Source organism: Melanostigma gelatinosum (genome assembly GCF_949748355.1).
Source record: "Melanostigma gelatinosum genome assembly, chromosome: 2".
NCBI lineage: Eukaryota > Metazoa > Chordata > Actinopteri > Perciformes > Zoarcidae > Melanostigma > Melanostigma gelatinosum.
The window spans coordinates 1,567,501-1,594,312 of record NC_136635.1 but is presented as its reverse complement, the minus strand read 5'-3'; the positions used below and the strand labels follow the sequence as shown (position 1 = coordinate 1,594,312).

At 40.1% G+C, this 26,812-nt stretch overlaps 1 protein-coding gene across 1 annotated transcript in view; it reads left to right on the top strand.

Moving 5' to 3' along the window:
• cemip (cell migration inducing hyaluronidase 1) overlaps positions 1–26,812 on the top strand; it is a 206,771-nt gene that overhangs the window by 145,027 nt on the left and 34,932 nt on the right. Inside the window, exons 15-21 of the mRNA XM_079287577.1 lie at positions 4,016–4,085; positions 4,527–4,655; positions 20,198–20,283; positions 21,579–21,710; positions 21,987–22,022; positions 24,578–24,733; positions 26,809–26,812. The exon at positions 26,809–26,812 is cut by the window's right edge and continues 177 nt beyond it. Of these exons, the coding sequence (XP_079143703.1) occupies positions 4,016–4,085; positions 4,527–4,655; positions 20,198–20,283; positions 21,579–21,710; positions 21,987–22,022; positions 24,578–24,733; positions 26,809–26,812 (613 nt within the window). The remainder of the gene's footprint in view (positions 1–4,015; positions 4,086–4,526; positions 4,656–20,197; positions 20,284–21,578; positions 21,711–21,986; positions 22,023–24,577; positions 24,734–26,808) is intronic.

The following is a 26,812-nucleotide window of genomic DNA, read 5'->3' as shown; positions in this document are numbered from 1 at the left end:
TAGTCAAATTCAAGCAGTACGTTTGAAAAAGTAAAATACTTCCAGGCTTCAGTAAACGGGTAAACCTTCAACAACAGCCACGTTGTCTGGAAGGGTTGAGGCAGAGGGAGACAAAGACCTTGAGGGGGGGGGGGGGGGGAGAGGTTTGAGGTGTAGTGCTGCCACATGCTAATCTGCTGCGGCGCAAAACTGCATATCTGCCATTTCTATTCATATTCATTACCCTAAGCTGCTTTCTTTCTCCCTCACCTGAAAATGGAACTATAATAACTTTCTCATTGTGCCTGGTGCATGTGTGGAAAGATGTTTTCTGAGAAACCCAAAATAATTTGCACATTTATGAAAAACAAATTGTGTTTTAACAAAAGGTAATATACGAATGAAGCCAACAATAACTGACACACTTACTTAAAAGTCTAACAATCCAAGACGGATATGCAGAAATGAACAAACAGAGCAACATCTCAGAGAGAGAGAACTGATGATAAACACAAGTAATGGGACAGGCTGGAGATGAAAAGGCCTGTTCTCTGTTTTATCTCCATCAACATACAGACACAAACTGTTTGTGTACTGCAAGCAAGTATGTGGCTTACAGGGCACCACTGTACTAAAGAGGCTACACAAACCGCTGTAGACTGAGCAGCTGCATGTCAGCGTCCCGGCCTGGATCCTCTCTGACAGCCAGCAGTCAGGATGTTGTGCCATCTGAGGCTGCAGCTTCTGTCTGCAAATGCCTGAGTCATCTAAACGTGTAAAGGTTGAAGCAAAATAAAGAACACTGACAGCTACAGAGACAGACTCAACTGATCACTGTCATGTTTGGTGTGTTAGGGACACAGTGACAGGTGTGTATGTCTCTTAGATGTCCTGTACTCAGCCAGAGTAGTCTCATTTGTGACATTGAGGGGGAGCTCTAAAATATCACATCTGATGCCACTGTTTGTTTCTGGATTCATAGATATATTCCCCTGTATATCTGTTTCAAACGTGGTGTTTTAATCCTACATTTGGAAGGTGTTGACACAGTTTAATGCGTATCAGAGAAGCATTGCTCCTTTAAAGGGGACATATGCTCATTTTTAGGTTCATACTTGTAATTAGGGTTTCTCACATACTATGGTACTATTGGTATTGGAACGGACAGGTAGTCCTCAAGTGATGAGCTGTATATTCTAATAAGCATTGCACGTGACATTCCTCAAAAGATTCTCCTGTAAAAGAGACGTTGTTTCTGCTCTCTGTGTTGGCCGTCCCTCCCTCTCATCCTCTCTCTCTTTTTTTTTTTTTAATAAATTTTTTATTGAAAGACACGAGACAATATTAAGACAATACATAGACATAACAACAAGAGGATGACAAGAACAGTGGGATAAAAGCCAGCAAATATCATATAGTCAGTGTGTGTGTGTGTGTGAGAATGTCCTTGAGCCTTTTGAGATGGTGGAAAAATATATAAAAATAATAATAATAATAAAAAAGAAAATAAAAAGAACACAACAAACCAAAAAGAAAAAGAAAAACAGGTAAGTATGTGTGCATATGGATGTTCATGTGTGCATGCACGTGGGTTTCAATTGGTTGTCCGGCAAGAAAAACAAAACAGAAATCAATAATAGTAAAAAATACACAAAAAAAAAAATATATATATACACCGGTATATATACTATACATATTTCAATATTAATATAATGGGTGGTGTCACGTTTGCAGAAACATGGTGAGGGATGACCAGGTGGAGTGGTGTTCTGTTGTATTGTATATGATGGATGAGGTTAGATTTTCCATTGAAATATATTCGATCATTAAGTTTCTCCAGTGTGTGATGTGTGTATTATTCCTTGATTTCCAGTTCATGAGGATAGTTTTCTTGGCGATAGTTTGGGCCACGAGGAGTAATTTGCGGTTTGTTTTACTCAGATGTATTGTTGAGATGTCTCCTAGTAAGCACAGTGAAGGGGATAAAGGGACGAGGCAGCCCAGGACATCCTCTCTGACAGAAAACACATCAGAGAGCCTGAGGCGGACTCAACTTGATTAGGGCTGGCTGAGACCTTGTTTACACCAGAGCTCATTTCTTCCTCATCCAAAGTGAGCTGCTGGAGGGTGCAATGGGAAGAGGCATGTATATCCTTATTAGGCTGCATAATTGCAAAGAGAGTTAACAGTTAGGTCAAGATGAGGGATGTAGCAGACCTATCTAGGCTGACATGATAATAGTATTGCTCTTACATTATACACATTACACAATATTCCAAGTTCAGCAGCACTTACTTTAGCGCTCCATTACAAGTGCAACAGGCGTCGCATCAAGACGGCATCAGGTCTTATTTAGTGGCACTTTATGCTCAACAAACTGCCACTGGACACATTTGTGTTATCTTTGTACGTAAGCTACTAAATTGGACAACACAACATTTTCATGAATTGCAAAAGATGTAAGTTATCCTCTATGTCCTGTATAGCTCGTTGCTTTTGTCGTGCCTGTCGTCCTCCTTCTGCACAACATCTTCCCCAGACCCCAGAGGATGCATTCCAACATATGTCGGTCCATTCTTGACATTTCTTCTAGCACCACCATCATTCCTAAATGTCCACTTACAAAAGATATTAAATACATATTGTGAATTTTCTGATACACTGATGAATTTGAAGATTTTATATCTGTTACAGTGTTGCCACACAATTCAGAAGCAAACCAGAGTGAAGGGAATGGTGTTTGCTCTAGGTAGGCAACTTTAGAACAGAGTAAACACTTTTCATACATTCATAGAAACTTTACCACCAACTGAAAAAGCACAATAGACAGTAAATACATACTTAGAGTGCAGACCTGGTGCATGGAGCTTACCCAAACGCCTGTCAAGACACGAATGTTTGAAACTGATTTCTCAAAGTATTTACAGACTCAGTGAACCGTAGGGTGCAGGAAGAGAATTCCACAACCTCTGTGCTACTGCCTCAACAGCTCGGTCGCCTCGGGCTTGAGGCGAGTGCGTGGGACAGACAGAACATGTAACATGTTTGATCTGAGAGCACAAGCTGGTGAATAAGGGTGTCGTAGTTCAGCCACATATGTAGGAGTCTGACGGTGTAGTGCTCTGTAAGAGAGAGAATGTTACAGTGGATCCTATACGCTGCAGGGAGCCAGTGGAGAGATCAAACTCTGGGGGTGATGTGAGACCGTCGATTTGTCCTGGTGAGTAATCTGGCGGCAGCATTCTGGATTACCTGCAAGCGGTTAAGAGCAGATACACTGAGTGAGGGGAGAAGTGCTTTTTGATAATCAATGCGTGAGGAGATAAATGCATGTATGATCATCTCTCGTTGAGCTGTTGATACGACAGATCTCAGTTTGCTGTTATTTCTTAGGTGGAAGAAACGATCTGGACAGCTGATAAACATTGTACTTTATAGGGTAACCTGTATTAGTACTAGTCATTCATTTAAATATGAATCTTTATACAGTAACCTGTACAAGTACTAGTCATAGTACTAAAAAACTGCGTTCCCCAGCTTTATTATTGATGACCCTATTGTATTGATGTACAGTAGACATAAAGATAAGAGGATGTAATGTAGTACATTCATTAAAAACTACAGCCACAAAGCATCTCTTACCATATCAATCACAAATGAGCTGCAGATATGTTTTCATAACTCACACAAAATATCAGCAATACAACTTAAAACAATTTGATGAAATGATATTTGATGCTGAAGTGGAATCAAAGCGGTTAAGGTAGAAAAGAAAAGCCCAGCTCTGATGGCTGAAGGGCAGGCTGGTAAAGACACTCAGCTTCTTCAATGTTTCTGGTGGATATTTTTGGATAGTCCACTGTTTTCAATTCAAAAGCTCATATGTAATTTCCTCTCCCTCAGTTACTGTTATTGTGTTGAGAGGCAGTGTTCACATCTTTAATTACCTACCGGTAGTTTAACTGGTTCAAACCATTTGGGTGAAATCCAATAAGAACAATTATTTTCTCTTTTTCCTCTCCAACACTTTTTATAGCGCCACTTCAACTTTCTGGATCGCCAACCCCAATAACAACCTCATCAACTGTGCTGCTGCAGGCTCAGAGGTGAGTCCCCCCCCCCCATCTCTCTCCAGGTGGAGGTCTGTCTCATTACTGCAGTGCCAGGTCAGATTAATGGTTGTGTGCTCCTATTAACTTCAGAATGAAGCAGACAACAGACACAGGCAGTCGCACTTTCACCATGATAGAGTGCCAATTATGATCGTACTTCTGGGATTTTACAAGGATACGTCGGGCGGAATGGAGTCTCATTCATCCCCGCCAATGTAATAACTTATCTCATTTGCATACGAGTGAAGAACAATACAGAAACAGGCAGGCTGACATGCAGAGTGGCAAAGGCGAGGCTGTAGTAGGAGTGGGAGTGTGTGCGAGCTTGATTACAAATGTCTCGACATGAAACTACACATTTGCATGGGTGCTTTATTGTTCTACATTTATAGGAATTAAGCATACTCTTTTTATATGTTTGTGTGTGATCCTCAGGAAACAGGTTTCTGGTTCATCTTCCACCATGTGCCCACCGGGCCCTCAGAGGGTCTGTACTCCCCCGGACACACCGAACACACACCTATGGGCCAGTTCACTAACAACAGAGCCCATTCCAACTACAGGGTGAGTGAGGAAGGACGGGGGCCAGGGGAGGAAAAGGTCTTGGACTAGGCTGTTCTGTCAGAACAAGCCAGATGTGCCAATATAAAATGTTCACACTACAATTACATACACAACTAGAAAATGCATTTCCTGCTGAAAATGCGTTGGAATGCTGAAAGCTGAAATGAATCTCAAAAACATTGCTGAAAATAGATATCCAATTTAAAAAAAATTGCAAAAAGCTGAATAATTCAAAAAGTTGAAAGATTACAAATATGAAGTTATATCACCCTTCTCCTGAAAGAGCTGAACATTTTGATATTCGAACGGTTTCTGTAGCTTAAAAGAATTCCAGCAGTAGTGATATTTGTTGTAGTAGTAGTAGAAGTATTATTTGCAGTATAAGTATGAGTAGCATTTGAATAAGTACTAGTTGTAGCAGTAGTGATATTTGTAGTAGCAGTAGTAGTAGAAGTTGTCGTCGAAGTATTTGTAATTAGAAGAAGTAGTAGAAGTAGTTGTATCAGCAGTCGTACTAATAGCTGTAGTAGTATTAGTACTGGTTATTAGTACTGGTAGTAGCAGGAATAGCAGTATTAGCAGTTGTGGTATCAGTAATAATAGTAGTGGTAGTGGTAGTAATAGCAGTAGTGTTAGTAATAATATTTATGGTAGTAGTAATAGCAGTAGCAGTAGTGGTAATAGTAGCAACAGCAAAAGTTGTAGTAGTAGTGGTAATACTAGAAATATTAGCAGTAGTAGTAGTTGTCGCAGTATTAGTAAGAGCATTCATTATTTCAACAAAAAAGCCGAATTTTGAGCGAAACGTTTGAATACAGTTAATCCATGAGGCTTTTATTTTGAAAGGGTGGGACTGGGTGGGGGAGGGAGGGGGAGAGGAGACATAATCATCATGTTTGACACATAAACAGAGGTTATTAAATGACAGGCTTCATCACAAGCAGTTCAGTTAGAATTCACTCTCTGGGGCTTTTATTTTGAAATGGGGTGTGGGGGAGGAGGGGAGATGAGACAGAATCATAATGTTAGATAAACACAAACCGGTTATTAAATGACAGGCTCATCACAAGCATTTCAGTTAGGATTCATTCTGTGGGGCTTTTATTTTAAAATGGCGTGTGTGTGTGTGGGGGGGAGGGGGGAAAGACCTCTAAAGATCCCTAAGACCTGAATGACTGTATGAGAGACACAGAAAGATAGAGGGAGAGTAGTGAAAAATCATTTCAACAAAAAAGCCAAATTTTGAGCTTGTTTAAATACAGTTAATCCATGGGGCTTTTATTTTGAAAGGGTGGTGCTGGGTGGGGGGGAGAGGAGACATAATCATTATGTTTGACACACAAACAGAGGTTATTAAATGCCTGGCTTCATCACAAGCATTTCAATTAGAATTCACTCTTTGGGGCTTTTATTTTTAAATGGGGTGTGTTTGTGTGGGGGGAGGGGGTCCTCTAAAAGTCTCTAAGACCTGAATGACTGTATGAGAGAGAGACATAGACAGGGAGAGAGAGAGAGAAGAAAGAATTTGTAAGAGAGAGCGAGAGAGAGAGGCTCTGATATCTCTGGCAAACTTTCTCATTTGGAGATTGTCCGATGTTTTATCTTTTACAGCTTACATGACTGTTGTCCTGCTCTGCCATGTCTTTCCTCACCTCTCCCTCTTGTGTCGCGGTGTGTGTAAATGTCACTCGAATCAGGAAACTTATCAGAATACTCATGTCTGATTGGCCGAGATGCAACACGTAACAGCTGCAACAAATCATGTGTGTGCGGCTTTTATATGAATGACTTTATGAGAGACACAGAGAGAGAGGGAGAGGAGTGTATGTGCGCGTGTCTGTGTGTTTATCAACATCACTAATTGGCTCAATCGCGAACACCTGTGTGCCTGAAGCCATTTCATGGAGATAAAACAGGGAAACACCTCTCAAACAAATCCTCAAAACTCCCATAACCGTAGCTCCTATTGCACGATATTAATAATTGAGGGGAAGAATGAGTTGAAGAACAGATCCTGTAAAAATTGTGTCTGTAGTGTAAAAAATGTGGCTTAACTGGCGATCTAGAAATGGGGTACCGTGTTCTGTGGAAGATGTTTTTGAAGCAAAATTTAACATTGGTCTCTATGGAGCAGAAAGTTGGTTTTCCTCTCAATTAACGGCTTCGGTGTCAAATGTGGAAATCTGTGGGATTCCACAGTAATTTTTCTACGACAAGGACAATATTAGCTACTTCTACATCCAGAAATTATACATGAAGAGTGAAGATTGTGGACACAGTGGCAAAACACAAATGTTTTTTTCACAAGAATCTCAAGCTGCTCTTCACTCCAGCGGTGACATCACGCACTCTAAGCTGCGCAATACACACCCATTATAACGTCAGAAAAGGGCTGAAAAATCATAAAAGTTAAATTGCTGCAGTTCAAAAAGTTTAAAAGATATCAAAAAGCTGAATCATGTTGGCAATAGTTGAGGGTTTTCTCAAGAGTAAGAGTAAGTATTATTAGTAGTCGAAGTATTAGTCATTAGAAGATGTAGTATCAGCAGTCATAGTAATAGCTGTAGTATTGGTCGTAGTATTTAATATCACAGTAGTAGTAGTAATAGTAATAGTAATGGCAGTAGAAGATGTAGCAGTAGTAGTAGTACTAGTAGCAGTCGTACTAATAGCTGTAGTAGCATTACTACTTTTAGTAGCATGAATAGCAGTCGTAGGAGCAGTTGTCGTAATAGTAGTAGTGGTGGTAATAGCAGTAGTGGTAGTAATAATATTTATAGTAGCAGTAATAGCAGTAGCAGTAATAGTAGCAACAGCAAAAGTTGAAGTAGTAGTTGTCGTAGTAGTAATACTAGAAATATTAGCAGTAGTTGTCGCAGTATTAGTAAGAGCATTCATTATTTCAACAAAAAAGCCTAATTTTGAGCTCAGCGTTTAAATACAGTTAATCCATGAGGCTTTTATTTTGAAAGGGTGGTGCTGGGTGGGGGAGAGGAGACATAATCATCATGTTTGACACACATAAACAGAGGTTATTAAATGACAGGCTTCATCACAAGCATTTCAATTAGAATTCAGTTAGAGACATCACGCACTCTAAGCTGCGCAATACACACCCATTATAAAGTCAGAAAAGTGCTGAAAAATCATAAAAGTTAAATTGCTGCAGTTCAAAAAGTGTAAAATATATCAAAAAGCTGAATAATGCGGCAATAGTTCAGGGTTTTCTCAACATTTGAAAGTTGAAATGGTGTCTTTAGCTGAAAGTATGAGGAAGTTGAAGGATTTGAAAGTTGAAGTTTAAGAGGATTTGAAAATCTTCTCCATAGAAACCCATTCAAAAAAAGCTGCTAAAAGCTTAATAATTCAAATAGTTTAAAGGTTAGAAATAGAAAAAGTCATAGCAGAGATGAGCTGAAGGAGCTGAACATTGTGATAGTTGAACGGTTTCTATAGCTTAAAAAATGAAGTTTCAAAAAAAAGGGCAGACGGAAGAAATAGTGGAATGAATGCTTCTGAAGAACGTTGGTCTGCAGACAGGAAACAGCCGCTCCAAATGAATGCAGTTCCTCATAAATAGTCTGGATTTTATTTCAGTAGGAACAGGTTAAACAACAAAACACTGAATGATTCAATCAATTATATTTATAATTTATATGGAAAATAATCTAAATAAATTAAATAATAATGAATACAATGTATGTAGTGGTATTACTTTTACTCGTATGTAGACTGGTCAAGTAAACAACAATGTGAAATATCTGTTACCAAAAGAAACCTCTGGGTACAAACCAACAGAACTCCACAGCAACAAAGATCAGGAACAACGAGACTTATTCTCTAATGTGGATTTTCACTACCGGTAGTTGTTTATGTATATTAACCAGAATGCAGTTTCCTTTCATTATGTTAACTTAATCATGAACTTTTACAAGAAATTATATATTTGGAAATTGACCAGATTTAATTCGAAATTATAATTTATTTTACCAAATGTTTGTGATAGAAGTGTAACATTTTCAATCACAACAAAATTATGTGCATGTCTTTTTCAATTATATGTTCAATTTTGTTGAAAAAATCTCTTAGTATATTTCAAATGTTTTGTACTGTTTGTACAAACAGTAATAGTATTCTATAGATGTATGTGATGTAGATAGAAGATTGAAAGAGGTGAGCGTGAGAGAGGAGAATCTCTCAGATTTCTTAAAAGATAGATCAGGTACCAGTAACCCAAAGCAAGTGAGTGGATCAGAGGATCAGTGGAGAGACAGAGAGTGGGCGAGATGAGAGACTCTCAGGTTTTCGTTCAACAGACAGGTTGTGATGACCATGTAATTTACTTCAGAATATAGGATTTCAGAAATCAGTTTCCAGTAATTTGTTCAGAAGTTTTTCAGAAGGTTCGGTAGGTTTGGAAAGTTCGGTAACAGCTAGAGTGGGATAGAAGGGGGATACAAAGAATGAATTCCAATATCAAAGACAGAGCGGTAGATTGACAGGAAAGCTAGAGGAACCAATGCTTAGACAGAGTTGATTGAAGGTATAGGAAAGACAGAGAGCCAATATGATAGAGGAGAGGGGACAGCAGGACACCTGTAAGACACAATAAAGACGCACATTAGACAGCAGTCTGAATAACAAACTAAGTAACTTCTACCCTAAGCTAAAAGTTCAGTGAAGTGTCTGCTCACATGATCATAATGTAAACACATCATGACAGTATAACAGGTAATAGTGCACAGATTTATGTGAAATATCATGAAATGATATGTATATGATGGTATGAAATGATGGTATAGCTGTTTAGAAGTCTCACATTTTCACTAACTACAACTTCACTACAGTGTGTTTAAAACCTGCAGTATTAAGTGTTTTAAGTAAAAGTGTTGATTCACATGTGAACTTACTGTCAAGTCACCACGGAGACACCAACTCTGATCTACAGTTAGAGACAGGAAGGAGGAGGCCAGAAGAAGTGGAGAGAGAGAAAGAAATGATCTTTACTTTCCTCTCAGAAAACCAGTGTGTCACAGCTCATTTCAATCTAGATCAAACTGTTATTCAGGGTGGGTCATTGCGTGTTGAGTACGTAATGGATGGATGTAATTCCTGTCGAGACTACATTAGGATGGGAAGTCATTCTTAATGTAAACCAATGTAATATTAGTTTAGTAACAGCAAAATCATAATTCATGTGTGTGAACTTACACTTCAGAGATGCAAGGAGTCACAGTGATGGTCTGCAATCAGAGACAGAAAGGAGGGGGATAGAAGGAGGAGCGGGAGGGTGAAATGTTTAGTTTAATTTCAGAAAACCATCATTACAGCTCATTTTATTTCCTTGTTAATTATCAAAGTCTCATTCAAGATCTAGAATTTCCCAGGAACTTATGTTAGTCTTCAATATATATATTTAAGTTGCTTTAGAGAGAATAAATCACACAAAATAAATGAATCTGGTGTCAATCTAAACAAAAGGAAAAGGTCTAAGATAGGGCTGCAACAACGAATCGATAAAAATCGATAATCGATTTTTAAAATAGTTTTCATTATCGATTATCAAATTTCATAATCGATTCGTTGTGTCGCGCGATTATTATGCCACTCAATAAGTCGCGGAGATGTTTGACAAAAACAAAAGGGGAAAAAAGAGCGGAGCACAGCAGTTGTTGTGTGAAGTGGAGCTTCTAATGACGACCAAGACACATCTGGTTTTGAACGGAACACTTTACTTCCTGAAAACTGCAGTTTAACAACTGTTACAGTGAACAGACCACGCTCTTGCACCCGACATATACGTTAGGTTTTCACTTATCGTTATCCTTGTTGTCGTATCATAGCACATTGCATGCATCATGCTACTTCCTGTCTCTTCACAGTAAAATCACTTCCGTTTTCATGCTCTTCACAATAAAAGTAAACATGCGATCAAACAATTTACAACAGAGGAAAGAGCATCGGACCCGTAACGTTGTTCTGAAACATGGCGGAGGCAGAGGAATCAGTACGACCTAAGTCGGCCAAGGTGTGGGAGCATTTCACACTTAATAAATTGAAAAAGTGTGTTCACTGCAAGATATGCAAAAGCGACATGATATGGCACGGGAGCACCACGGTGATGATTCAGTTTGTGCGTGTAGTGTAGAGAACAAGTTCTGACGTTCAAACAAATCCTGTTAAGTTTTCTGATTTGTATTTTATTTTTTATAAATGATTTATTGTGCCGACAGCTCAGGTCCCTTTAAACAAAAATATACATATTTTTGTTCACATGTATGTTTTTTGTGTTAGTCCATTTGTTTTTTTTGTTTTTTAATTATTACTTTAACAGCTCAGGGATGTTCAAGAAGCAACCTGTTTGTGCACTTTCTGAAGATCAGTTCTGTTTTTGAATAAAGGGTTGGAAATTAATGCTTTTGTTTTTTTATCCGATTAATCGAAAAAAGAATCACCCAATTAATCGATTATTAAAATAATCGTTGGTTGCAGCCCTAGTTTAAGATACTTAACAGTTAAACACATCAAGTTATGTGGTCTATTGTCAATTTCAGTTACAGCATGTCCGTACTTAACCAGCCAAAGCACAGATGTTGATCAATGTTCTCTTTGCCTAAGAGAGGAAACACAATATTATTATCTTCTGTGTGTATGAGCAATAAAGGGTTAAAACTAGCAGAACTACAGAACACCCACAACTAATGACAGCTCCATCTCAGCTCTATGTGAGGGCTCACTGTGGACTAATAATGGATTGTCTAATGTCTCTGTATACTGAATATATAAAGTCATGTTCCTATAGGGCCTGCATTATATTAGTGGATTACTACAGAACGATACTATCAGCATTATATGAACAAAGGTTATTTGTACATTAAGGTCTAATTCAAGATCACAAAGCTTGTGTATAATCATGTCTATTGGTCACTTTCTGTTTCAGATTTACACATTGACACATGAAGTGGCCAGAATAATAATTGAACAGCTTTAGCTGCTGGTAAAACTAACAAACAGTTATAAAACACTCTGACTGTAATGTTACCACAGCAAACATATTGTTGTCAGGATAGTTTGATGAAAAAGACTAGTTTTATATTAGAAATAACCTGTTAATTAGCTTAGTGGTTTATTGTCAGTTTAATAGAGAGATGAAGTCACACCCTTTACAGTGTCCTGTGGGACTTTACTTTATAACTCGACAGTTCGATCCTTGGCTGGGACGTGTCATGTGTCGAAGTGTCCCTGAGCAATACACTGAACCCCTAACAGCTCCCCGGGCGCCTGTCATAGTCAGCCCACTGCTCCCTATATACAGGGATGGGTCAAATGCAGAGACAAATTTCCCCCTTACCGGGATCAATATAGTATAATGCACGTCAGCTGCACGGCCGTTACCTTTGCTTGCTAGCTAGCTCGCTAGGTAACTTAGCTATATCCATCCACACATGTACCTTATCATACATGATGTGTTTTATTCTGCTACTGTTCTTATCAGCCGGGAAGTAGAGAACAGGCAAGGCCTGTTGTTCATGCAAGTACAGTCTTTTTTAAGTAGACTTCAACAGTTTGACAACAAAATGCCGTATGACGAACGTTAGCAGCCATGCTAACGTTAGCACTTCGCTAGTATTAGTAAGTTAACAATACAGTTTTTCTTTGGTTCACCGGGAAAATGTTTACTCTTCTTGCTTATTTTGAACCCTGTTTGAGTTAGAAACCACTTGTAATGCCATTGTAAAATGTGGAAGCTTCATTTTTAAAGTAGAGTATAGAAACACACTGTGCTACTTACCGGTCAATGACTCAGAGAACAATGTCGAAGGCCTGGTTTGTTCCGTAGTGAAGTTAAGAAGAGGCGTTTAAGGGTACCCGGAATTCACGCACTCTAAGCTGCGCAATACACACCCATTATAAAGTCAGAAAAGGGCTGAAAAATCATAAGTTAAATTGCTGAATTATGTTATGCTGAATAGTTCAGGGTTTTCTCAAGATTTGAAATTTGAAATGGTGTCTTTAGCTGAAAGTATGAGGAAGTTGAAGGATTTGAAAGTTGAAGAAGTTTCATAAGTCTCATAAGTGACTGTATGAGAGAGAGACACACAGAGAGGAGTGTATGTGCACATGTGTCTGTGAGTCTATGTTTATAAACATCACTAATTGGCTCAATCGCGAACACCTGTGTGCCTGAAGCCATTTGAAAATATTCTCCATAGAGATCCTATTGAAAATATAAAAAGTAGTGATGGCGAGATGAAGCCTCATGAGGCATCGAACCACTTCAGCCAATTGGTTCGAGAAAGGGTTCATTTCTCGAAGCTTCATGTGCACACGAAACCACCTACTGGCCAAGTGTATAATCACAGGCAGCTGTATCTGAACCACATAATGTGATTCATTGAATTTTTGTGTCTGTTATGGCTGTTAAGAATGACTATGAATTACAAAAATGTATGACCAAATCATTTCTGTACATAAATTATCACATATGTGCATAATAAAATATTTTTTGAATGTATTCTGTGTGTGTAAATTTTCCCAAAATGGTAGTATCATATGATATGGCAGGTTGTGTAATAATGTTATTATGTCACTTTAGGAAAATGGCATAGGCTTAAGCAGGCAGAGGACAGTGAAAGTGCTTGTGGAACTAGGAAGAGGGGACTGAATATGCTTGTGTAACTTGGACAGTGATGTACAGGACAGGGGACATTTTATTAATTTTTATTCAGAAATAACTGTTTCTCAACAGTTTTTGGTTTTAAACGATTCCTTTTTTTTGACACGACCTCTCCGGCCTATGAAAACACCCTTTCACAGGGTACAGAAGATGCTGGCGTGCACAAAAACGCAAGAGCAAGTCTATATCAATTTTCATACAGGAATTTTTGCCTCTCCCAGTACTCCAGAGGCAAAATCTGAACCACTTTCCGAAGCAGTCACGTGGTACAGCCGGGCAGCGAGGCTTTGGACGTCATCATTTTTGGCTCCTCCCCTAAATGAAGCAAGCCTCGATACGCGCTTCGAGGAAACGCCCCCTCCATTACTCGACACACGCTTCGGAGCGTCGGCACATCTCGTAACATCACTAATAAAAAGCTTAATAATTCAAAAAGTTTAAAGGTTAGAAATATAAAAAGTCATAGCACACCTCTGGTGAAAGAGCTGAACATTTTAATAGTTGAACGGTTTCTGTAGCTTAAAAAATGAAGGAGGAGAAGAGGGGCACGGAAGAAATAGAAGAAGTTGAATAAAGAAACAGGATAACAATAGTTGGAATGCTTAACAGCATTCCAACAACAAAGAAACAGGATAACCAGTGGTGTATAAAGTACTCAAAAGCCATACTTGAGTAAAAGTAAAGATACCTTACTGGAAAACTACTCAAGTAAAAGTAAAAAGGCACCTATTAAAATACTACTTGAGTAAAAGTCTTAAAGTATCTGATATTTATTGTACTGAAGTACAAAAGTACTTCAGTATCAAAAGTAATTTTCTGATATTAAATGTACATCATAACCTGTTCATTGAAAGTAAAAGTACAAGTAAATGCTGTTAATAAAAAAGCAAAGGGTCAGAATTTTGAGAATGATGAAGTTTATTCTTTTAAGTGCTGTGGCCACCATGACCAAGGACATGGAGCTGTGTTGAACATAATTGGGTTGGCTGTGATCCATCCAGGAGCAACAATGTTCAACATAATATATTGTACATAACTATACTTTTGCATCTACTATGAACTTATCATCATAATTCTCCGAAAAGCAATATGACACTATGAAGGAGTTGTAACAGTGCGTTTATAAGTATGCTCATTAGACTAGAGGATGTAGAGGACAAATGCATAATATTATGTTCAGCAAAACATATCCACTTGATGCATCAGGTCAGTGTTTAGAGAAAGGACACCTGCCTTGTCAACTCCTGTGGGCCTGATTTGAACACAATAGGCAAAGGTTTTGCTCAAGCTGAATCTGCAATTGGGCGACTGCTACCATCATAACTCCATCTGATCATCCACAACATGACTCAAATATCAAAACATGATCAATACTAAAGCAGCACCGAAAGTAACAACCCAGTCATTACTTGAAACTGAAAAATGTCCTGTTCATCTTCAGAAGAAGTTAGTTTTTAAAATTGCGAGAATTCAGTCTCGCTCTTCATGGGCTGAAGACTAGTCCTGCGATGCTAAATAGCCTTTCACAGGCCGCTGAGGCAGGTAGAGGTGTGTTCAGCGTCACAGACAGCTTGCGCACAGCTGCGAAGAATTCCCCGAATGCTAACGCTAATGCTAACGCTAACGCTAATGCTAATGCTGCGCTCTCGCGGCTCCTGTCAATCCGTGTATATACTATATATTGATACTATATATACAGATGTTGACAGTTGTGCAGCACTAGTTGGCTAACGTTAGCTGTAGCTATATAATATAGCTACAGCTAACGTTACAACAAAGTAATGGCAGTATTTGAAGTTACAGTAGTAGTAGTACTAGTAGCAGTCTTACTAATAGCTGTCGTAGTATTAGTACTGGTAGTAGCATAAATAGCAGTAGTAGCAGTTGTAGTATAAGTAATAGTCGTAGTGGTAGTAATAGCAGTAGTGGTAGTGATAATATTGATGGTAGCAGTAATAGCACTAGTAATAGTAGCAACAGCAAAAGTTGTAGTAGAAGTAGTAGCAGCAGTAGTCGTAGTAATACTAGAAATATTAGCAGCAGTAGTAGTTGTCGCAGTATTAGTAAGAGCATTCATTATTTCAACAAAAAAGCCGAATTTTGAGCTTAATGTTTACATACAGTTAATCCATGGGGCTTTTATTTTGAAAGGGTGGTGCTGGGTGGGGGAGGGAGGGGGAGAGGAGACATAATCATAATGTTTGACACACATAAACAGAGGTTATTAAATGACAGGCTTCATCAAAAGCAGTTCAGTTAGAATTCACTCTCTGGGGCTTTTATTTTGAAATGGGGTGTGTGTGTGGGGGGGGTGGAGGAGGGGGGAAAGACCTCTAAAGATCCCTAAGACCTGAATGACTTAACAGCATTCCAACAATTAGTGAGTGAGAAGGATGGAAGAAAGAAAGAGTGAGTGAGTGAGTGAGACTCTGATATCGCTGGCAAACTTTCTCATTTGGAGATTTTATCTTTTACAGCTTACATGACTATTGTCCTGCTCTGCCATGTCTTTCCTCGCCTCTCCCTCTTGTGTGTGTAAATGTCACTCGAATCAGGAAACTCATATCTGATTGGCCGAGCTGCAACACGTAACAGCTGCAACAAATCATGTGTTTTTATTTTAAAATGGGGGGGGTGTGGGTGTGGGGGGGGATCCTCTAAAAGTCTCCAAGACCTGAATGACTGTATGAGAGAGAGAGAGAGAGAGAGAGAGAGAGAGAGAGAGAGAGAGAGAGAGAGAGAGAGAGAGAGAGAGAGAGAGAAGTGCATGTGTGTCTGTGAGTCTGTGTGTTTATCAACATCACTAATTGGCTCAATCGCAAACACCTGTGTGCCTGAAGCCATTGCATGGAGATAAAACAGGGAAACACCTCTCAAACAAATCATCAAAACTCCCATAACTGTACCTCCTATTGCTCCGATATTAATAATTGAGAGGAAGGATGACTTGAGAAACAGATCCTGTAAAAATTGTGTCTGTAGTGTAAAGAATGTGGCTTAACTGGCGATCTAGAAATGGGGTGCCGTGTTCTGTGGAAGATGTTTTTGAAGCAAAATTTAACATTGGTCTCTATGGAGCAGAAAGTTTTGTTTTCCTCTCAATTAACGGCTTCTGTGTCAAATGTGTAAATCTGTGGGATTCCACAGTAATTTTTCTACGAAAGGACAATACTTCTACATCCAGAAAGTATGCATGAAGAGTGAAGATTCTGGACACAGTGGCAAAATACAAATGTTTTTTTCACAAGAATCTCAAGCTGCTCTTCACTCTAGCGGTGACATCACGCACTCTAAGCTGCGCAATACACACCCATAGAGATCCCATTGAAAATAAAAAGCTTAATAATTCAAAAAGTTTAAAGGTTAGAAATATGAAAAGTCATAGCACCCCTCTGGTGAAAGAGCTGAACAGCATTCCAACAATGACATGCACGCTTGTTGAAAAGGTATTTGTAATATTTACAAGACATCAGAAATAGCTCAAGAAAATAGACGTGTTCAATGTGTGCACCCACAAGACGAGCCATGCTACCAGGCTGCTTCTGTGGCTCTGAAAACTACAATTCCAAGAAAATAACTTTGAAGATGTCACAGTGATGGGTTATCTCATTTTGGGCTTTTAGTACAAATTAAATTAAGGAAGCCTGTGTTCCAAATTTGATGTTTGACATTTGAAAAATCTTGCCATTCACCAGGCAAGAAGGGTCTAATAAGAGACTGAGTTCCATTCTGTTAACACTGAAAGCCTTCGATGTTTAATATTCACAGGTGTGTGATGAAGTGACCCCAGTGACTTCTTACATGCGTTTCCATGACTAGAAGTCCGTATAGCACAACCACCTAAAACCTAGATTACTGGGTTTTTCTTTTTTAAGGTGTCACTGAAAACCAACAGCCAATGCAACACATCGATACGTTTGGAACTAGTTTTAGAGAAATCTGTACTTCATCAGCATTCATTTGAATACTAAAAACACAACATCACTAAGAGCTAAGGGAGAGAAGATTATAGTACAGAGTGTCGGTAGTCACCTGCTATGCAAAAAAGAGAGGACAAGCATTTGGTGAATAGTAGGAATAAAAAACAGATAACAGAAGAAAGTGAGCCAAACGAGAGGGATGAGATGGAGAGGACAGGTCAGAGTTTGGAGGCACCTGCGGCATCAAGCTCAGCCCAGCAGAGAGAGATTTATGAGGTGCTGGTGGAGAGGAAGTGTGACTGTTTCACCCTCCTTCCTCTGTGCCCACCACCTCACACCCTCCTTCCCTTTTAATCTGGATCATCTTAATGGGAGCATAGCTCATGTCAGGCTGCCACCCCAGGATGTTTGTGAGAGAAGAGGTTGTGCCAGGGCTGCAGGTTGGGCGTTTACAGCAGCAACACAGTGGTTGTCTTTGTTTTGAAGCAGCAAACTGACTGAGGAGCATTTGTATCATTTGTAATATTTGGATTTGGGCTCGTGTGTCTGTTAGCTTTGTTACTTAGATGGAAGTTAAATTGAATGTTTCTGGCATGATTATGGGAAAGCTCCACTTAGTGAGATTTGAGACGGATGGATATAATATTATTATACTTCATGCTTTGGGGGATTTTGACTTGAAGTTGTCTTGCTAATCATTGCTCCATAATACAATAGCTATGCCTCAAGTGGACATCAGGACAATAGCATATATTCGCCCCATGAGAAAGGGGCTTAATCTGGTGCTAAATAGTAAAAACTAGAATTGTGAAGCCAGGGCTCTAGATAGATATATTAGAATGCATAATTCTATGCTGTGATGGCCGTGAGATCAAAATATGTGGTTTTAATTCGTTTTATTGGCCTAAATTGTTGCCCTCAAGGGTCTGAGTGTCCGCTACACAGTTTATTATAGACTTATAGGAGCTGTGGTTGAACTTCCAAATTCAAAACAAAAAAACGTCAGAGAGCTTAAGTAAAAGAGCAGCTGAACAGATGTAGCAGTTTTAGAGCCAGATCTTTTTCCCAGGAGTTGGTTATTATCACCAACCCAAAGCTACAAGGAAAGCAAATATTGGACTTGAATTCAATGTGTCAAAGGAGCAATAGAATGCTTCTGCTGGATGTGAAAGGAGGTCATTCAATAGTTTACTAATTGATCATTTTTTTATGGAAATTCTTGGAAATTTTGGTTAATAGCTGGTCCTTGATATCAGGCAGAAGTAGACAAAGGCCGGCTGAAATGACAACTGTTAGATCTTATGAGCTGTAGCTACAGCATGCTAACGAATATCAACTCTTTTTATCGTTTACTGCTGGCTCGTTTGAAAACCAGAAACCTATTGTATAAAAGTTTGTAAGTATGCATTTCATAGCTACATACGTCACATGACAGGGGCTACCATGCAGTCTACTCTAACTACACATTCATCTATACACTTAACCCCAAGTGGCTCCCGCAGGCACAGCCTGCACAGCCTACCCAGGACACATCGACATGGATTAACGAAGCCGGGGATGGAGCCGCCTGACCTCTGATTAAAGGACTACCCTGCTCGACCACTGAGTCACAGTCGCCCATAGTCAGTGTGGACGAGTCTTTCTTCCCTCTTGATGTCAAACAGTCCTTAATGCTGGTTTAAACTATCACACACGCACAAGCCTGGCTATTTGAAGTTCATAACATGATGAAACAAATTCACATGTCTGAGATGAGAGCAGCTACCCAAAGCTACGGACATTTTAAAACCAGAGAGAGAAGTGAACAGGTCAGGGTTAGTAGACATCTTTATTAAATCTCCACAAACACTGTCAGGACCACAACATCGAGCAGGATATTCACTGACACTGGTGATATCAATGAGAGCTAGGCTGTTCAACCAGCTCCCCCTACCACAGCTCAGCCGGGGCCTCGCCTCACAACCATCAATCCCAGAGCCACCGAGGAGGAAGCAGCGTTTGAAGCTGGGGAAACACGTCTCAGTCTCTTGGGCTGCGTTCTTTCCCCTCTGCTTTCCCTCTTTGTACACCAACAGCTGCACCCCTACTCACCGGTCCGTTACACTCCTGACGTTTGTGGATGACACCACCCTAATTGGACTCATCTCTGGTGGGGATGAGTCCGTCTATAGGTAGGAGATCGACCATCTATTGACCTGCTGCAGACAAAACAACTTAAAAATGCCGTAAAGACAGTGGAGATGGTTGAGTTCGCTGTGGAGTCCTTCAGCTTCTGGGGCTCCATTATAACCCAGGACCTCAAGTAGGAGCTGAAGAAGTCCAGCCTGCCAAAGACAATGATGGTGCATTCCTACACTGCCATCACTGAGTCCACCACACTGCAGCCTCTGCCAAGGACAAGGGCAGACTGCAGCGCATCGTTCACTCTGCTGAGAGGGTGATTGGCTGCAATCTGCCGGCCCTCCGTGACTTGTTGGACCGTGAGGCGGGCAAGAACAATTGTGGCTCACCCAATTATTTTTAATTATGTCGCTATACTATTCCACTGTGTTTATTGTCATGCACCAATCACCAAGTCAAATGTATTTATTAAGTGCAAACATACTTGGCAATAAACCGTTTCTGATTCTTATTCTCTGCAGTTGCACCTAATTTATTGGATAAAGAAGCCAACAAGCAATGTGCTCTTCTCTTGGTGGGAAATAACACTAAAATAATTGTTTCAGCTCAACTAAAAAGTCTGTTATTTTAATCACTAGAGTGCAACTTCAATATTCACTTAATTTCACATTCATATAGAGAATCTGTTTATAGCAAAAACCCGTAACTCAACTTCTGACTGTCAATCTTATGTCTAACTTATTTCTAACATTGCTAAATTCTTTATTATTTGTGTTTGGTGTCTTATATGCTTGACCGTGTCGTTTTTCTTCTTTCTGTTCCAGGCTGGAATGATCCTTGATAATGGAGTAAAGACCACCCCGGCAAACGACAAGGACAAGAGACCCTTCCTGTCTCTGATTGGAGCCAGGTCAGCCTGTAACAAACAAACACTCTGATGTCACATCACAGCCAGTATAATTCAGCATGATGGATTTACAGTCTGTCATGGTCATGTTTGCTGTTGATGGTTTGAAACAAACAAATGTTGGTATTTTAAAATGGAATCACAGCACGGAGTGTTTTTGAAATCAACTCAAGAAGAAGTGCAGAAGTAGAACAGCAGTCTGTGTAATAGTTAGTCCCATGTGCTCAGTGTCATCTTGACCTCATCATTTCCATGTGAATACACCCTACACACCAGTCCCTTCTCACTGCAATGACGCTCTGCAAAGGGAGGACATGCTGTCTCTCTCACAAAGCTTTCTCTCGGACTGTCAAAATCAACTTGTAATGGAAAGTGATCCTGACTGGACAGGAACAGCAGAACTCTAAGTTATTCTGTCCTGCTGAAAGAATATGAACACAAATCAATTAAAGCTGTAATCTTTCGGATTTTCATCATATCAAATCCTATTTATGATCCTATTCAAGGATAGTATGTTTTCAGTGTATTTACATTGTGTAGCTGGCTCTGTATTCAAATTGCATACTCATGCCAGGGCTGTGATAAGACCATGTCCAACTCAAGTCTAAAAACATTTGCGCACCAAGTGCATATGTTTTATGCATTTTTATAATCCGTTATCTGATCAAAAGAGTTACGCACAGAAAGCTTGCACACTGAGTCTGAGGTGTTTTATTATTTGATTTGAAGCTAAACTGAATGAATTATGTGAGAGCGATGGATGGTGCTAGTCCGAAACAGGGATATTGAATAAATCGGTTAGCAGAGCACAACCTCTACACAACATGAGGTTGTATTTATTTTCAAACGTTTAACAATTTTCTATGAAAACTACGGATTTGGTATGCAAAGGCCTTCAGTCCATGTGGAGTCGAATCAGAGTAAAACAACATCAAAGATAAGCAGAGCCCTATTGCAATAGACTTCATACTGATGTTCAAAGGAGTATTATATTCTGATCCAATCATATACTGATTATACAGAGCATATATACATTGGTTTAGATATTTTAAAGTGGGTTTATTTTCCTTCAGAAATACAAATTGTTGTGTTTTATATGTTTGTCGAAATGTTTGTTAACAACTCTAAGAAGAAAAATAGAGTTCTATAAGAAATACATGTGTATTGCACAACGTTTGTAATTAGTTACTTTGCAGCCCTGCATGCACAGCACACTCATAGGTATACAATGCATCTCAATACAATGACATTACAAGTGAACACTGTCATCTCTTCTCTGTGTCTGTTGAATTGTTTAGGTATGGCCCCCACCAGGACGCTGATCCCTTCAAACCCAGAGTCCCTGCTCTAATCCACCATTTTGTAGCCTATAAGAACCAGGACCACGGAGCCTGGCTGAGAGGAGGGGATGTCTGGCTGGATGACTGCCAGTATGTAGGCCTACGACATTGTTACAGTGATAGAGTTACAGTGATTAGTTGACTGAATGTATGTTTGTCTGGGAGAAGTTTGTGAACTTACATGTATTTAATACCATCATTATGTTCATGCAGCACAGGTTGTTTTCTATTGTGCACGTTCAATAGAAAAGATAAAAGGGAGAAATATGTGTGTGTGTGTGTGTGTGTGTGTGTGTGTGTGTTCACTGGAGACCTCAGACTGCTGCTGTCCTCACAGTGTGGTAATATTCTCTCTTTCTCGTTTAGATTTGCTGATAATGGCATTGGCCTCACTCTAGCGAGGTATGAGCCCCCCCCCCCCACACACACACACACACACACACACTGTTCATATCTCTATGGACAGAAATAATGGACTTCTGTTTGTATTTACCAGCGTATGCATGATCCTCTCTCTCTCACTCTGTCTGTAAGAGTAATTGGAAAACTCCTTATAAGGAGTATGCTGGGGAACAGAGCGCTTTGATGCAGTGTAGGAAGTCATTTAGGGGTGTGATGGTCACAAAGGTGGGAATTGGTGAGAAGTTTTCATCAGACTTTACAAAACAGGGTGCCCAGATGAAAACAGCATGTATGAATATTTAAACGCCAGCTTGGTGTCTCAGTGTGTTCGGGGGAACAGAGGCTGTGTGCCACTACAGTTAGAAAAGATGAGCTTTTGTCATCTCTAACGATCTCTGCGGTCGTTCTTTTTAAATGTCAATATAGCTAAATCCATAGCTTCATTGTGTCAGGTCAGCTGACCACATGTTGACTGTAATACACAGAAAGATGAGATTCAGCCATTTTATGTTGCGCAGGTCTTTTAATAACACCTAATGTGAATGCACATTTAGATACATACACAAAAATGGCTTTAAGTACGACCTGTCCAATGTGTTGATCGGCAGAGAGACCTGGTAGGCATGATGCTCATGTGCTTAAAGGCTCTCCAGTTATTTAGTGTAACACTCGCATGAAGGTTAGAGAGACGCAAGACAACTGTGCAGCATAGCTTGAGATATCCTGACCTTCAAGTGAAATTCACCACCTTTATGTAGATGTCCAATCATTGCTGATAGTCCACTTAAGAAATCAATTCTCCACTGCTGCTATATTGACGGAGAAAGCTAATCTCTCCTGTTGCGGCGACAACATCCAACAAAACTGCCAATGCTGACATTCATTAATGTAGAATGATTCCATTTCTGTCGGCATTGGAGGGAACATTTGAGCAAAGACTGGACCAGTCAGTGTTGAGCCACAGAAGACATCATCCGGCTGTCTTCTCATGCTGAGTAGTACGAGGCATGACGGGTCCACTGATCTGGTTCCCCTTTAATACCACTCTGTACTTGTTACATATAAACATTGCTCCACAGAGAGGTATGAAAAGACCTCATGTGCATACGGCATCGAGCTGCAGCTATCTAGCTCAATCGTTTTAGCTTCAGCTAACTGCAGTGATAGATGGTCGACAGACTCACACTGTGGATTACAGAGAACACTGCAGAATGCTGTAATGCCGTACGTTCATTATTCAAAATGGTTTCAGCTTTCAGGTTTCTCATTTTCTAGTTCAGTGACTTTATCACAAATAGTTTAGAATTTAGAAGTCATTTAGAAATACCATTGGAACAATATGCACTGTGTGATTTATCATTTATAGTCTACTTTCCCTTTTGATTATCACAAAAATGTATAATTTTTTTAAAGTGTGCTTTTAATACAAACATCTTACTGTTGAACTTTGTGCTCCTACGATAAGAACTCTTTACAATGTACTGCAGTGTCAATGAGCTTTTCTCTGACTTCTAGCCTCAGGTTATCTTACAGTAATGTTAAAAGGATTGTAAATCCTTCTTAAGCTTAATAGATGTTTCCCAAAAACACCTTATCTTAAGATGCTCCTAAACCGAAGTTATACAAAGGTCCACTAGGGTCCATGTAACCATAAATGTCTTCATCAGAGGGTGTGCGTGTCGGCTCTGTGGACGTCCGGGGACCGTGGTGACCTCGTAGCGCCCCTCATGTCTGCAGCTGTCTGTGTACATGTCCGTGTGTCCCAGGTGTTAGAAGTAGTCATCGATGTTAAAGTACCTCCTACCCACTCATAGAACGAGCATCTGAAGAAAATGACAATAGTTTTATTGTTTTTCTCATTCATTGCATGATAGTCTTTTATTTTACCATCACCATTAATTCTCCTTTGTTACATGTTGGAAAAGGACACAAAACTAGGCTGACACACACACACACACACACACACACACACATACACTCTCAAAAATGATACAAATAAATAGACCAGTTATTTATCCTTTGTGTTGCGTATCCCCGGACTGATTACGTTAGCCTCATTTCCACTGCATGGTATGGCGAGGCTCAACTCGACTAGCTTGGAACTGCCCTCTTTGTGTTTTTCCACTCGCAAAAGTTCTGGATAGTACCCAGTACTTTTTGCAGTACCATGTCAGTTGAGGTTCCAAGTGAGCTGAGCTGCAGTTAAGAGATAACCATCACCAGCTTGACACAGGAAATCCTGCACAAACCATAACCCAGCAACAATCAACAGTGACCCTCATTGTTTTATTTCCCTGAACCCTGATTTTAAATAATGGCAGCCCACAAATCTATGCAGTGACAAAGTGCAGATGTTCCTCTGTTTGGTTGCTGCTGAATGGATCCAGTGAGAGGGTTCTATCTGTAGTGGAAACAAAATTCACAAAAGTATGGGACTAAAAGTGTGTCGAGTAGAGTTGTATTTAGAGTTGTGTTTATCTGAAATGTTTTGTTCCACACATGTCGTCTTTACTATGTGTAGAGCAATAACTTCCTCTACCCGTCTGTGTGTGCAGTGGAGGGACCTTTCCAGATGATGACGGCTCTCGCCAGCAGGTGAAAAACTCGCTGTTTGTGGGTGAAAGTGACAATCGTGGGATGCCCCTCCTTGACAACAAGATCTGGGGCCCCGGGGGTTCTGACCTCACTGGCAGAACCCTGCCACGTGGCATGTAAGGGACAATTACAGCTTGTTTTGGTTTCACAGATGCATCAAGGTGATAAATGGTCAGATGTTGTATTTTGACTCTGCTGTGCAAGGACCCAAAAAGTTTACATTTAACTGTAATAAGACTCAAAGCCAAGATACCAGGGCACATGCTGACAAAACACTGTGTTGCTGTATTGGTGTTTAAACCTACAGTAGACAGCAAGAGGCCTTTTGTCATGCAAATCACATGTCTCTGCCATGAAAACGTGTTGCCACCGCCGATCTTTCACAACTGACATGAATTAATCCTGACCACAGCTGCTGCTCTTCATGAAGGAGCACAATGAAAACACTTTTCCAGTGTTAACCCCAAAGATTGGTAGTCGGTGGAGTTCCAGTTCAAAAGAGACTGATTTGTGTGAGAGCCATGACTTGGTATGCTAGAGATCAGTCCTGTCCCATCCCACCTGACAGACAGTACAGAGGGAACGACTCCTCAGCAGTGTTATCCGAGATTCCTCTATTGTGTGGAAAAAAAGAGAACTTCATCTTCAGCCGGACATTCTTTGATGCAACTAGCTGAACTTGGGCACACATTGCACAAGTGCTGTCACGCTGTGCAGTGCTGAACATTTCAGCAGAATCCATGGCAGGGAGGCAGCACACACACTTCTTCCCCAGTCCAAAAGCACCAGAGTCGTCATGTGGTAGTTGGTATTTCTCGCTCTGTTTTATTTACCAGACATATTACTTAAAGCATGGTTACAGTTAAAGCATGGTTACAGTGTAGGTTTTTATGTTACAATGGCTTCAGTATGATCAACCCACAGGGAATCATCACCGACTTTGCTTTTACTTTGTCGTTGTTTAAACAGCCAACAACAAATACCAATTAGTTTCAGTCTTAGTATCGTTGTATGGAACAAGTTAAAAATCACTCTTAACATTTGTAACATTATCAACTTACAAAGTTAATGTGGTTAACATGTCAGCAACTGGAGCCTTTCCACATCCAGCAGGCGCAAAGCAATATGAGCATATATTTGGAGGAATGTTTGTGTTCCCCTGATGAAAAGTCACATATTCAAACTCCTCTTAACCCTGTTTGGGTCTCGAACAAATATCTGCGTCTTTAGATGAAGGACATGAACTGGGAAACTCAGTTTTTTATCTATGTGGGTATCTGGAGTACCTACCAACTCCCAAACGTTTAAATAAGAACGTTTTGGGCTGTCCAGATAAAACAACTTGTGATTTAACAAGCCAATCAGATCTGGCTCCCCTTTCTATATCAGGTCAGGCTCATTAGAATATTACCTTTGCAAAGGTGCACCATGTTTCCCTCACAAGCCAATCAGAGCAGACTGAGCTTTTTCACTGTTGCTGGGAACAACATGATGAGAGCAGTAAGACTGAACCAAAACATTCCAACTCTGGGTAGAAAACCAAAACAATAGGCTGAAAGAAGTTAAAAAGCTCCCTAGAGCTGAGGGGATTTGTCAGCAATGGACCCCCTTCACATTGCACATAGCTTGACCTATTATTCCCATAGCAAATACTGATCAGTGGCGCTGTTATTAAGGTCAGAGAAAAGTTGTACTTCTGTAGAAAAGCTTGCATAGAGCGTCCGCAAAGCTGCAGAGATGGTTTGTGGAACTCGCAGCACCTTCTGAAAATGGTGAATAGGTACCAGACACAGAGGTCACCACAGAAGTTTGATTGGACTTCATGTCCATCTTGGCTACGTAGCCAAGATAGAGACCGCTGAGGGTGAGAAGTGTCCAGCGTTACATATTTGACTGTTCTGAATACACCTTCCGGGTGTCATAGTGCACTACAAACACTACAATGTTAGTAATCCTTCATACATTGTCCTCAGTCAGTGATGAAAGTACATAGCCTGCTATCACACAGAAATGTCAACTCGTTAAAATTGTGTGTGTGTGTGTGTGTGTGTGTGTGTGTGTGTGTGTGTGTGTGTGTGTGTGTGTGTGTGTGTGTGTGTGTGTGTGTGTGTGTGTGTGTGTGTGTGTGTGTGTGTGTGTGTGTGTGTGTGTGTGTGTGTGTGTGTGTGTGTGTGTGTGTGTTTCCCTGCAGTGAT